Genomic DNA, 14448 nt, shown 5'->3' with positions numbered 1-14448 from the left:
TCTTTCCACGGGCCTGAAGCGTTTACTAATAATTAATGTCCCTACTGTATGCGTGCTGAGTCTAGACTGTAAATATGAATACTTCTGTGTGCAGGGTTGGCCTCGGGGGAGGGGCGTTTGCAGGAAGACTCTCATGCTACTTTACCCAGTCTGCCCTGGGCTCTACAACATAGCCCTGAGGCACAGGAGCACAGCTCTGCCTCATCAGCACAGTTGTGCAGGCTTTAACACACTTATGGCTCTGTGTAGAGTACACTGTGTAGTGTACTCTCTGTAGTGTACTCTGTGTAGTGCACTCTCTGTAGTGTACTGTATCTAGTATACTCTGTGTAGTGTACTCTATCCAGTATACCCTGTGTAGTGTACACTGTGTAGTCTAGTCTGTGTAGTGTACACTGTGTAGTGTACACTGTGTAGTATACTCTGTGTAGTGTACTTTGTAGTGTACTCTATCTAGTATACTCTGTGTGGTGCACTCTCTGTAGTGTACTCTATCTAGTATACTCTGTGTAGTGCACTCTCTGTAGTGTACTCTATCTAGTATACTCTCTGTAGTGTACTCTCTGTAGTGTACTCTATCTAGTATACTCTGTGTAGTGCACTCTCTGTAGTGTACTCTATCTAGTATACTCTGTGTAGTGTACTCTCTGTAGTGTACTCTATCTAGTATACTCTGTGTAGTGCACTCTCTGTAGTGTACTCTATCTAGTATACTCTGTGTAGTGCACTCTCTGTAGTGTACTCTATCTAGTATACTCTCTGTAGTGTACTCTCTGTAGTGTACTCTATCTAGTATACTCTGTGTAGTGCACTCTCTGTAGTGTACTCTATCTAGTATACTCTGTGTAGTGCACTCTCTGTAGTGTACTCTATCTAGTATACTCTGTGTAGTGCACTCTCTGTAGTGTACTCTATCTAGTATACTCTGTAGTGTACTCTCTGTAGTGTACTCTATCTAGTATACTCTGTGTAGTGTACTCTCTGTAGTGTACTCTATCTAGTATACTCTGTGTAGTGCACTCTCTGTAGTGTACTCTATCTAGTATACTCTGTGTAGTGCACTCTCTGTAGTGTACTCTATCTAGTATACTCTGTGTGGTGCACTCTCTGTAGTGTACTCTATCTAGTATACTCTGTGTAGTGCACTCTCTGTAGTGTACTCTATCTAGTATACTCTGTGTAGTGTACTCTCTGTAGTGTACTCTATCTAGTATACTCTGTGTAGTGCACTCTCTGTAGTGTACTCTATCTAGTATACTCTGTGTAGTGCACTCTCTGTAGTGTACTCTATCTAGTATACTCTGTGTAGTGTACTCTCCTAGTGATACACCTTTGACTCTGAATGTCTTCCCAGACTTTTTTTTCTAGCCATTTTTGTCACCGAACTCTGAATTCACATTCTGCTGCTGCCAGGACCGCGAGAGCAAGTGGGTGATACAAAGGGAATATTAATCGAATTTGCATGGTAATGGGAGTTGGCAGCTGGATTTAATTAAGCAGACTGAACTCAGGTTTGGTCTAAATTAGTAAATGCAAACCACTGGTAAGTCTCAAAAAGGCCAGTGCGTAGTTTACTGAACAGTATCTTAAAAGGCTCTAGAGTTGGAAGAAAATCTTACGGGGAGATGAAGATTAACCTGCAGAAGATGAATATTAGAGATGAAGAGATGAATCTTAAACTGTAGCAAATGAAGATTAGAGATGAAGGGAAGAAGATTAACCTGCAGCAGATTGATAAAATGAGGAAAACATGAAGAAAAGAGGAACTGCCAATGATCCGAAGCCCTTCTTGTCTGTGAATCAGGGTGGTGTGGGCATGTATGGCTGTCTGTGCAACTGGCTCACTTATCTTTATTTACACGCATCTTAATGACTGAAATCCAACCACATGCCTCAAAAAAAAAAAAAAAAAAAGGAGAGAAAAGATTATGGTCTTCATCCTGCACATGCATCAGATTTCAGGAAAAGCTAGTAAAGGGTTTTTCAAGGCCTGAAATGTTGAATGCCATCCAATCGTTCACTTGGCCTGAACTCTGCTAAGCATGCATTCACTTTACAGAGAAAAGGCCTGCAGGCAAACAGAGACACAGACCAGCTGCATGCAGGCCGTATAGAGCCACACCAGGAACATGTTCGGATTCTGGACATGCGTGCCGGTCGGCGCTTTCGGGTAGTCATTGATTTCCAGAGATTTGCCACTAAACATGATTTTCATGTGTAATTTTAATGGTTATTTTATCCTCAAATTGGTGAACTACGTATAAAAAAGACTGGCGTATGGTTTAGACAGTATATAGGTGTTAATACCCTCAAATAAAAAGGTTTTGCACTTCAACCACACATTGTTCTTTTTAATACACTTATAGACTGCACTATAGTCCAGCCCACTGGATTTCAAATAAAGCAATGACTCTCTAGGACACCTGCAGACAGTCAGACTCAGTTAAGAGAACTTATCCTGGTATCATGTGAACCATATAGGAATGTTTACACTTTTTTATAGTGTTGCCTTGTTAGGTCAATAAATAATTGGGATATTAATTTAAGTTAAAATCATTAGCACATTCACAAGAAAGCTAAGAGAAGCTCTAAAGTTAATTGTACTTATGGCATTAGCATCTGAAGTGTGCTAATCGACCATGAGGACCTGAACGTTGTTGAGGCTGACTAATGCAAATAAAATCAACAGACACATAGTGCTGTTGTATTAAAATCAGCTTTATGATACACTGTACTGGTTAGTTTACTAGAGGCAAACAACCTGGCAGACCACAGAGCACCTTAGTGAGGAATAAACAGAAGAACTTACCAACATGGCTTGAAAGGATTACCACAGAATGTGAAACTAAACTGGAGATTGCTGGAAAGCCACTGGCATTCTGGGTCACCAAGTATAGATGTAAATACTTTCAAATGAACGCTGACATTCTGTTATTAACCTCCTGACCAGTGTTTCATTTAAACTTCAGTGAGCTGAAGTCCAGAGCCAAAACTACTCATAAGGCATCAACAGCATATCGCGTGAGAGTGAGTCTTACACGTGAGTCTTACACGTCAGCACTATCGACTGTAGGAGTCATTAGTAACGAAACTGACTCTTGAGACCTCACAGGGAAACCATCCAGGCACAGCAAACTTGCTATGGCGCAGTATATACCGTAACAAGCTATGAGGACAGCAAAGTCCAGACCACGATAGTACCGGATGTGATAATAACTAAGCTCTGATAATGTGGAGATTGCTTCCCACATCACCTGAGACCGCTGAGCTGTTGTAGCTACTGACTTTGTCACTTTTCACACTAAAACAACCAAATTGCAATGTATTTGCATTTTTCTCATTATAGACTATTTTTTCAGAGGGGGAACTGAGACCCAGATAGGCTAGAATTAATAGGTTCATACATGTTAAGGTCTTTAACAATGTCTTAGGTTATTTAAGTAATATAAAAGCAGAAAGAATAGAGTTAGCGTACTATTAAGTAACTTTTAATAAGGATAGTTTTAAATAAATAGTTTAGACTCTAAACTTTAAAGTATTAGAGCCTCAGTGTATTTTCATGATCAAAGTGATATATAAATAGATAAATAATTCAAATCAAGCAGTCTAATTGGAATTAATGCAGTTTATGGAAGAATGGAGGGATAGCAAAGAAAGAGGAAGAAATACTTCTACTACTTACAAGTTCAAAAGTTGAAGGAATTCGCGTAATTGCACAAACATAATGGATGGGTAAAGACAACGGAGCAATGACATGGTGAAAAACCAAGGTGATAAAAAATGACTGTACTATACATATTCAGCAGTGTGACTGCCAGTATGGCTCTCATTAAAACGTTGATCCTGGTCATATCTGTGTTAATAGTAGTGGCAGTATTAGACCCATTATTAGTATTATTAGACCTATTATTAGTTTATTAGACATATTATTATTATTATTAGACCTATTATTAGTATTATTATACATATTATTAATATTATTAGACCTATTATTAGTATTATTAGACATATAATTATTATTATTAGACCTATTATTAGTATTATTAGACATATTATTACTATTATTAGACCCATTATTAGTATTATTAGACCTATTATTAGTATTATTAGACATATTATTATTATTATTAGACCTATTATTAGTATTATTAGACATATTAATATTATTAGACCTATTATTAGTATTATTAGACCTAGTATTACTATTATTAGACCTATTATTAGTATTATTAGACATATTATTAATATTATTAGACCTATTATTAGTATTATTAGACCTATTATTAGTATTATTAGACCTAGTATTACTATTATTAGACCTATTATTAGTATTATTAGAAATATTATTAATATTATTAGACCTATTATTAGTATTATTGGACATATTATTACTATTATTAGACCTATTATTAGTATTATTAGACCTAGTATTACTATTATTAGACCTATTATTAGTATTATTAGACATATTATTACTATTAGCAGCAGTAGACACTGGGTCCATTTTCACACATGTCAACACTCAGAAAACTCAGAATCTGAATGTTTTAAAATGAAGGAAGGAAGAAATAGAAGTAAAAAAAAAAGAAAGAAAAACAAATAGATCATTTTCCTCTGACAATCATAGTCACCACAAATTCTACTAAGGGACTCACTACAATTTTAACTGAGTGATTTTCAAAGTATCACAAACTTGTACACCCTGGGCTACTCTGCAGTTTGTCTTGCTAATGGTTTTCGTTTTCATAGGGAACTCTTTCAGGGTGTTTTCAGGAGGTTTTTAAGGGGGGCTTAACCATCTTCTAAGAAGATGTAATGTAAATTCCTTTAATGTAAATTCCTCCTGTGCATTAGAATATTTATTCTGTACATCACTTTACCCAGACAAGCCCCTGTCTGTGAAGTTTATTAGCTATGCAGGAATCTAACTAAATAATGAAGAAAATTGTTGCCAATATTTTAATCAGTGTTATCAATATCATCAGTTAGTTACTCTGCATGTAACTGAGTAATAGGTACCATTTTAGATAATAATGATATATTTATCTGCAATCACCCACTAACAATAGCGTATGCCATATAGAAGTGTTTTTTTTCCCAAAACAGACAGGGCTATCTGCTGTATATAATTATTTCATTTGTGAAGTACGCGAGAAGATAACTCTGGTAAATAGCTTGTTTTGATTTCAGAGTAAATGAGCTTACAGCAGTGTGCAAGTGATTCTTTGTGATTGTTGCCTGTTTGGAGGAAGACAGTCTAACGCTGGGACGAGTGCCACAGACCGGAATATTGTAAGCAGATGTGCATGTCTATTCACAAGAGTTCCTGTTCCAAGAATGTCAAGGGCTTCTGAGTAGCCTGTACAGTTAGGATGATATGGCAGGCTCTGTGAGTTCACTGAAAAGCCCTTAACTGTGCATTCTCTTCTGCGGGCTTTTCTGGTTTATGGCAGAATGTTGTAGATGTCTACCCAAGCACATGCGTCCCTTAGCTTTGGACATAACTAAAAGCTTAGTGCCGGAGGATCAGAGAGGCCTGTTGGGACTGGATATGAGTAACATGTATCGTTATCAGTTTGCTGAAATGTCACTTAGTTAGTAAAGGAGAGTACAATCAAATCTAACACAGCGATAGTGTCAGAATGGCCGGGCTGGGAGCATATGGGGAGAAGCAGGTGAGGGGAAACCTGAACACTTTTCTTTTCCCCATAAGTGGAAGAGCAGAGGTATTACCAGAAAACAAAAAACCCAGTCACTCCATTCTGTGACTAACCTACCAGCACCATAAAAAGGAGAAATAAATAGGAGGAATGAAGGAATAAGAACCAGGTATAATTCTTATTGCCTGCTCCCCATCCAGCTGCCCCCTCCTCTATATCCTACACTAGACCACCTGCTCTACAACCTAATCACATGTTAAATGTAGTCAGGTGTCCATCCAAACCTTTCGCAGTTGTTATGTGCATTCCCGAAATTTTGGCAGAAAAAAACAATTATGTTTCCATCCACTGTGGTTACGCAAAGAAACTTTAGATGACATAGGCTACTATGATTAGGACCTTGAAGGAAACTAGCAAAATGGAGAGATTTGATTGTGCCTTACGGCTTGACATGCCGTCGTTTATTCAAAAACCCCTTTTCCATCGCTATTTTGGCTTTAGTGATATGCTGGCTTTTCCACTTCATCCTAGTGTAAAAATCTTTTTGTGATAGTTGGATCCTGTTTAGAATTTTTCCATTCATTATATATATTTTTTTGTGCATTTTCAAAAAACATGTGCTTTGGGTTAAAAAAAACACTGATATTCGTTAACTGAGGTATTTAGGTGTATCAGAGTATTTAGGTGTATTAGGGTATCACTTTTGCATTAGAACCAAGAGTGTTGTCACGATCAGTCCCTTCCATATTCCGTGTTTTCCATGTCTTGTGTTTTGTTCTGTTCCATAGTTTCGTTTTGTCCTTACATTGATTGCTTACACCTGTCCCTTCTTTCTAGTTTTGTGACTTTCATATATTTAAACCCTGTTGTGTGGCTTGGTCCTAGCTGTTCATTGTTTGTCTTTGTTGGAATTATTGAATTTGTGTATGTTTCGTTATGGTTGTTTCTTCGTACTCTGTGCCTTTGTGTCTGTCCTGGGGGGGGAGTGGCCTACAGCACAAGACGTGAGTAGGCGGAGTGAATGCACAGATAACCTGTCTAAAGTCATTCAGTGAGCGCTCAACTGCAAATATGAACTTCGTATGCATCTTGAGAACTGCCGAGAAGGTTCTGTGTCTGTGTGTTCCTCCAGGGTCACCCCACCAGTATCTGTAACGTTGAGCAGTAAGGAGGCAGACGCATGTGCGGAAAGGAGCAAGATTTATTAGGGGTAAATCCAAAATCAGAGTAGTCCAGGGTCATAGAGCCAACACGGAGAGTACGGGGAACCATGATTAAACAAAACAAATACACGAAGGCACACGGGAAAGCCGGCTATAACTAAGGCAAGGGAAACACAAAGGCACGGAGTACGAAGAAACAACCATAACGAAACATGCACAAATTCAGTAATTCCAAAGTCAAACAAACAATGAACAGCCACGATCAAGGCACACAACAGGGTTTAAACACATGAAATTCACAAAACTAGAAACGAGGGACAGGTGTAAGCAATCAGTGTGGGGACAAAACGAAACTATGGAACAGAACAAAACACAAGACATGGAAAACACGGAACATGGAAGGGACTGATCGTGACAGTCATAAAAACACTCCATTTGTCCAATTTCGTTTTCATGGGCAAATCAGCTCCACACGCGCACCACCCACTAAGCAGTGGTATACAGACAGACTGCGGGAAAATAACAGTATTCCTCTGACAGTACCAGCAAATACTGAATCTTTAGTGCCTTAACTCAAACATACGGTGAGCATGGTTGACTACAGGCGAACAGCGAAGACAATGGACATTGACGGGTCAGAGTCTTCCTGTCCATCTGTCATAATATCCAAGAGCATGTTTCAGGTTTTACTTTCAGCTGGTTCTTGGGGTGTTTACCTAAAATGAGTGTTTACTTGGATGTAATTTGCTATCGGCCGCACTGACCTGACCCTGGCCGGCTGTGGCTCTGCGTTTGTCCACTGACTCAACGCAATGCCATTGTCATTCATAGCCACTTCACTACTTAATTAGCTCTGCCATCAGAAGCCCTTCATGATGAATCTATCAGGATATCTATTACATCTACTTTGCATGAAACAGATTTCAATTCCACAACTCATTTGGGCCTTTTGTGTCCAAGATAATAGGAAAATATGCTAAATTCAATCATTTTTGCCAGAGACCGCTGTAGGTAAAAGACTAGGATGTGAAATATTTACTCGTTTTTAAACCTTTTTTTCATTATTGTGTTGCTGCGGGCTGAAATTCACCATCAGTTTTACTAGTTAGCTGATTAGCACAAGATTAGCATAATTGGATGTCTGAAAATATCACATATGTATCACCAAATGAAGGTATCCAACACGGGACCTCCAGTGGTAGTTAACTGAATGGTTAATGTAACAGACTGGCCACTATGTTATCACAGCTAGCTTCAAAGTAAAGGGAAGGTGGAAAATCTGTAATACCTGGACCCTGGGGGCTATGATTGGAAAACCTATGTTCTGTGAGACAAATTAATTACCAGTGATTACAAAATCCAGGACCAGATTCAATTGAATACCTCCACTATGAAATATAAGCATTTGAATTAAAAGGCTTCAATCACAATTTGTGCTTTAAAAGTAATGATGTAAACAGCTCTTTATCGACATTGCCATGTATAAATATCGTCTCATAAGAATCCCATCACAGGTTTTAAATGCCTGGTTTTGACAGAAGAACATCAGCTGACCTGGATAACAAATTATTTGTGAAATTCCATATTGTAACTCTCGCCTGTTAATGTTGTATAGTCACTAACATGAGGACGTGTTTACACTTAACGTTTATGTACGTATGTCTGTATAATGTGTTTACAACATAACAGAGGGCCATAATACAGGGCAGCAGTAAAAACAGCGGCATGGTGAGATGACGATTTTCCAAATAATGAAAGCAAAACAAACACAAAACAAACAAACAAATAAGAAAAGGAAATTGGAAAAAAAATGAGAAGGAGGAGGAAGTGGACTACTCATGAAATGAGCTTTAAATCCCACACGGTGTGCCATGGTATTTATTGATTGTTGACTGGATTGCTATGAAAAGGCCACTCTCATCTAAGTGCCATCTTTAATATTTGCCTGTGCCCAGCTGTTACGGCAAACAGGAAGGGGAATAAGTGTCTGGTGGAAATGAGGCTCCGTTTATCTGCCTGTGGCAGTGACAAGATAATAAAATAAGAGCTATCCACGCTGTAATCGGCCTGGTGATTCATGGCCCTGTCATGTTCGATCAGACGGGAGAGGGGGGCTTTTATAAATGCAGGAAGTAGCAGTATTCTTTCACAACAATGTGCTGATAGCTGGTGTCAAGCAAAGTTAATAAGCCATCCCTATTCCTCTCCTTCATTTGTGGTTCCCCTTACTATCTAAACAAATGAAGCATGTGCATTGCCACACAGGATGAATTGTGTGCAGTACACTGGTGATGGTCTGTGTCTAGGTCCAGCACTTCATGGGACTGGTGAAGGTCTGTGTCTAGGTCCAGCACTTCATGGGACTGATGAAGGTCTGTATCTAGATCCAGCACTTCATGGAACTGGTGAAGGTCTGTGTCTAGATCCAGAACTTCATGGAACTGGTGAAGTACTGTATCTAGATCCAGCACTTCATGGAACTGGTGAAGGTCTGTGTCTAGATCCAGCACTTCATGGAACTGGTGAAGGTCTGTGTCTAGATCCAGCACTGCATGGGACTGGTGAAGGTCTGTGTCTTGATCCAGCACTTCATGAAACTGGTGAAGGTCTGTGTCTAGATCCAGCACTTCATTGGACTGGTGAAGGTCTGTGTCTAGATCCAGCACTTCATGGAACTGGTGAAGGTCTGTGTCTAGATCCAGAACTTCATGGAACTGGTGAAGTACTGTGTCTAGATCCAGCACTTCATGGAACTGGTGCTGCATGGAATGTGATCAGTAGGATTCTGCATTAATAGCTTATTAAGACAGCACTCTGCTTTCACAGTCATTAGTTGACTATTGGTTGGTCACTTATGATGTCTGATGTCGAGAGCTCATTCTGTCGTTCACCCACAGTTCTTTTGACTGATTATTTTTGCGTACCAAAATTCTTTTTACACTTGTTGTAGCAGGAAAGAGGATCACGCTACACCGTTACTAAAAGACCAAAAGCATTGCACAGATTAGTGTGCTCCCTGCTATGAGACACTGAACGTGGGGTTGGACAACTTGCTGAATCTGGTGTGATGTGGTGAGGAAAATGCTAAACAGTGCAGAGCTGCTTCTTTCATAAAACTGCCATTCATCATGTTCTAGGAACCAGGGAGCAAGTGGCGAAGCATTGACTAACATACTGAAAGGCCAGTGTGTGCAAGCCTGGGTGCTTGGGACGGGCTAGCACACACAGCTTATGTTCTTATCCTGCTGCTCTGGATGGGGAGGGGAAAAAACCTGGCAGTACATTTAAAATTCTTGGCCTACATTTGGATAATCTCACAACAGATTTAAGCTTCAGTCATTTTGACACTGATGCCCGTTGATGCCCATAAGTGAATCATCTGGTTCTTTTACCGTGCTTTTTAGAGCAGTGTGTCTGTAGGCTCGTTTGCCGGCTGGCAGTGATGTGGAGGATTCATGCGAACATTCCGCTTTCTCTTCCTGTAGGACTACAACGATGAGATCAGACAGGAGCAGCTTCGAGAGCTCTCCTATCTCAATGGCTCCGACGACCCGAGCAGGCCAAGGAGTGCCCGGGGGCGGGGCATACGACTGACCTCTGCGGCTGCCACGCGGTATGCTACACTGCTGGCTTGCCAGCACACTCGTGCAGGGGACGCGTTTCTAAGCCATTTTGGGGGCTCGTGCCAGATAATGAGCTCATCACAAACGCAAGTCAGAACCAAGAGCGTCACAGCTTTGTCGGAATGTGACCTGCTGCTCATGCCAAGGAAAAAACCCGTTTTTAACACTCAAACAGCTGCACGGTGCTTGGTTATGAAAGTGCCATGAAAACCTCTGGCTCCCAATGATTATATGAGGGTTGACAGATGAAACTTTAATTGCCACTCATCAAATGCGCGTCTTAAATTTACAATGCATTATTCATACCTTTAGCATCTTAAACATGCTCCCTACTTTAATTTATATTTCATATAATGTGAACTTGACCTTGCTTGCAGTACATTCAGAAGGGGCAGGATTCCCTTGACAGAGTGACAGCTTGCACTACCTCAGGTGGTAATGGATTCAAAATGCAGCTGCATTGTTTGTTGCTGTACCCGATTAAATAGCCAAAGCCTGTCCTCCTCTTGATGCTCCCCTGCTGGAATTCAGAGTCATTACTCTAACCATGTCTGTGCATGTGTGCGCAAATGTGTGTCTGTGTATGTATGTTTGAACAGTTACAAACCAGTAGTGATATTTTGTGATGTGTTTGTTTACCTACCTGAAAGAAACTTTTACAGGTAAATCTACAAAATGCATTTAAAGAAATAAATAACCCCGAGGTCATGCATAGTTCATATGCTCAGGCTCAGATATGCCATGTGAGAACTGCACTCAGCCAGATTGAGTGTTCAGTGTTTTACTGACTACAAGTGCAGGGATGTGGTTCAAGGTTATAATGCATAACCATACCGTAAAACATATGAATGCTCTAATCCAGGAATGAGATTAGAACACATAACCAAAGCAATACCATAAAACATATTAAATGCTCTAATCCAGAAATAACATTAGAACACAAGCAGAGCTGCAGACATATTAAGATTGTAGTGGTTTTGAGCAACTTTCTGGACAGTGTGGTTCATGGGGGTGTAATAACCTGTCTGGGATGAATAATGGAAGGCGTTGCCATATGATAATGAGTAAATGCTAAAATCATAACATACAGCACAGGCCTAAATCTAACAGTCTTGATATAGCAAAGCTGACTACAGCAGAATATTCTAAAATTCTTTTCTATTAGTCCAATGTTTCAATCTTGTAATTGAGCAGTGTTGAATATCAGAGATGAGCAGAGGCTTCTCTAATAAAGTCTTAATAATAAAGTGCTTCTAATGAATGTGTTTCAGTTATCTTTCACTTGTAGTAAAGTATGGTATGTAGACTTTAGACAATATATAGTCATTGTTAGATGGCAGCGGTGTGAGGCAGTAACAATGACTAGTTATGATTGAGTAGCCCATGAAAGATTGCATCCTTGAAAAGGAGCTGACACATCTGAAAAGCAAGGGGACACATGATTTAGAAGCTTCTTTAACTGTCAGTGGGGTGCGCATACCTGACAAACTGTTGAGTGAGCACCTCTGAGTTCTTGCATGTCGGAGATTTGATTGGTCCACTAGTTTGGACTACTGTAAGTGTTCTAATTTCATTTCTATCTGTGTAAATGACAAGTGTTAAGGACACGACACTGTGACAGCCTCAAACTGTGTTCCACACCATAGTTACCACAGTTGAAACAGCATTCTTCTGTTGTTAACCAAACCCTGGTTGGGTCCATTAATCAATGGTTCATCAAAAAAAAAAAAAGGTTTTTTTTAATTAATACAATTTACTACTCACCACAAATGTGCTCGATTCCATTTTTAATAAATACCAACCCAAATCTTCATAAACTTGGACAAAGTATTACTGTAGTCTGTAAAAAACTGATTGCTGGAATATTATGGGGCAGCCATCTTGGATAACTGGAATCATGCTTGAGGAAAATTTGTACTGGAAAACTGGAGATGAATGGTACTATAGTTCTTCTGTAAACCGTCTATGCTACTTTACAAAATTATTTCATTCAGATGACTTGGATAAGTGGTGTTATTTGAAGCAGGTAATTAAATATTTTGGAATATTTGTATTTACAATTGGTTTTGGTTGAAAACACAGCTGTAAGCCTCATAGCTATAATGCAAAATAAATATTATCTAGCATTGGACAACAAACATATCAAGCCTGATCAACCACATTTTGGGTAATTGGAAAATGTGTAAATTTGATCTTTTGCCAAACCATTTCTTTATGACCTGGTTAGCCCTCAAGAGTATACATGGAACAGTCTTTTGTCCAGGCATAGTGTAACCCAGCTGAGCCATTTAATTGAACACCACCACGGAGTTTAGGCCTGATTTGGCCAAGATGTGAATTAGGCCCATGTTTTCTAAAAATTCATCTCCATTTACTCCACTTACTATGACAGTCCACTTATAGGTCTGTGTCCTTTCCATGTGGACACAGCACATGTACCACAGAGCCTGTTCTTGTTTCTCCAGACCTTGGAAACACTGGCACAAACATTCTCTGGGTAAGAAACCAATAACAACGAAAAGCTCTAAACTCTCAGTGACCTTGTTCACCTACCAGAGTCCCTTTCTTTTCCTATGACTCCAATACTAAACGTGGCATCAGTAAAACACTGCTGCTGTGTGGTCTAATGACATGGGAGTTCATGTCTCAGCTCTGCGTTTGAGTGACTGCTCAGCTACACACACACACGCAAAAACAATATTAAATGCCATACATCCTGCAAGCAGTATAGACCACTAGTCTTGATAAACAGACTGAGTTTCATGTTTTTAGTCGTTAGTGTTCATGAAACATCATCTATACGTTTTCAGGCAGCAGACTGTGAAAGCAGGAGAGCAGATAGAACATATTATACGTTATATTTATACAAGAAAAAAAAAACTTGTTCCCAGAAGAGCCAATCTGCAAGCAGGATTTTTATACAACATGCTGTGTTGCAACATGCTGTGCAAAGCAATGATAAAGTTTCACAACTAGCAGAATAGCACAATTATAAGAGCAGTATAACAGAATGACAGAAACAGTACATATCTGTACTAGGGACTGAGTGCTGTGCTTAATTTACCTGTGGATGCATGATTTCTTAATTTGTTTGCTTTGCAGGGGTCGAGGGGGAGTAGTGCCACCTCCTCCTCCTGGTCGAGGAGCTGCAGCTCCCAGGGGAGCGGTGGGAGCCCGCACCTCCCTGCCCACCACTATGCTAGCCAGAGGAGTCTCAGTACCCCGGGCCAGAGGGACCCCTGGGACCCCCGGCTACAGACCCCCTCTCTTACAGGCCACACCCAAGACCTATGATGACTTCGTAAGTAAAATCACTCACTCGCTCAATCTTTTATCCGAATATATGGCTCGGTTGCATTTGTACGCAAAATGCTAACATCCTATTACTTTATTATATGAGCCAAACTGAGTCATATTGTGCCAGTCAATTTATATATTTAGGCATTCACATAAGTTCTAATTTTATTTGAAAACTGAAGAAGCACATGGTAGGATCTAATAAGCGTTTCATATTTTGATCTTTGAGGCCAAACAAAACGCTCCAGCTAGATTGCTGGTCTTGCGTATGTACAGAAAGCATGATAAAAAGCTTCACAGGAGGTAAAGTTATGAAACCTCCAGTCCTCAGGTAAATGGAAAAACTCACCGACTTGGCCTTTCTGTTTACCAAAGGTTGAATGTATTGGTGGTGGTGGAGCACATTCAGACAGGTTGAAAATAGCGAGGCGTGGAGCGTTTCACCTCCCACCTCACAGGGGTGCTTTAGTTCAGTCAAGTCTGTCTGCCGCAAGACAGAGTAACACACAGCTACACAGAAATATAAATATAAAGAACAAGTCTCTGGATGGGAAAAGCATACTGTTTACTGTGATCTATAGAGCAGTGACTCCTAGTTCCCCATTCATGTCAAATGAACAAAGTGCTATGTGGTGTAAATATGTGAAAGGAGTTGGTAAATGGTGTTAGGGTAGAACACTGAGAGACCAAATTACTTAAACATTA

The 14448-nt window shown here is 39.8% G+C and overlaps 1 protein-coding gene across 5 annotated transcripts in view; it reads left to right on the top strand.

The window, feature by feature from the left end:
- khdrbs2 (KH domain containing, RNA binding, signal transduction associated 2) overlaps positions 1-14448 on the top strand; it is a 64294-nt gene that overhangs the window by 28107 nt on the left and 21739 nt on the right. For all 5 annotated transcript variants that reach the window (XM_081725174.1, XM_081725172.1, XM_081725173.1 and 2 more), the window contains exons 5-6: positions 10309-10436; positions 13549-13747. In XM_081725174.1, coding sequence (XP_081581300.1) covers positions 10309-10436; positions 13549-13747 — 327 coding nt within the window. The remainder of the gene's footprint in view (positions 1-10308; positions 10437-13548; positions 13748-14448) is intronic.

Source organism: Electrophorus electricus, chromosome 12, assembly GCF_041902795.1.
Source record: "Electrophorus electricus isolate QZ-2024a chromosome 12, ASM4190279v1, whole genome shotgun sequence".
NCBI lineage: Eukaryota > Metazoa > Chordata > Actinopteri > Gymnotiformes > Gymnotidae > Electrophorus > Electrophorus electricus.
Note: the sequence above shows the minus strand (reverse complement) of the source record. Positions and strands in the feature narration are given on the sequence as shown.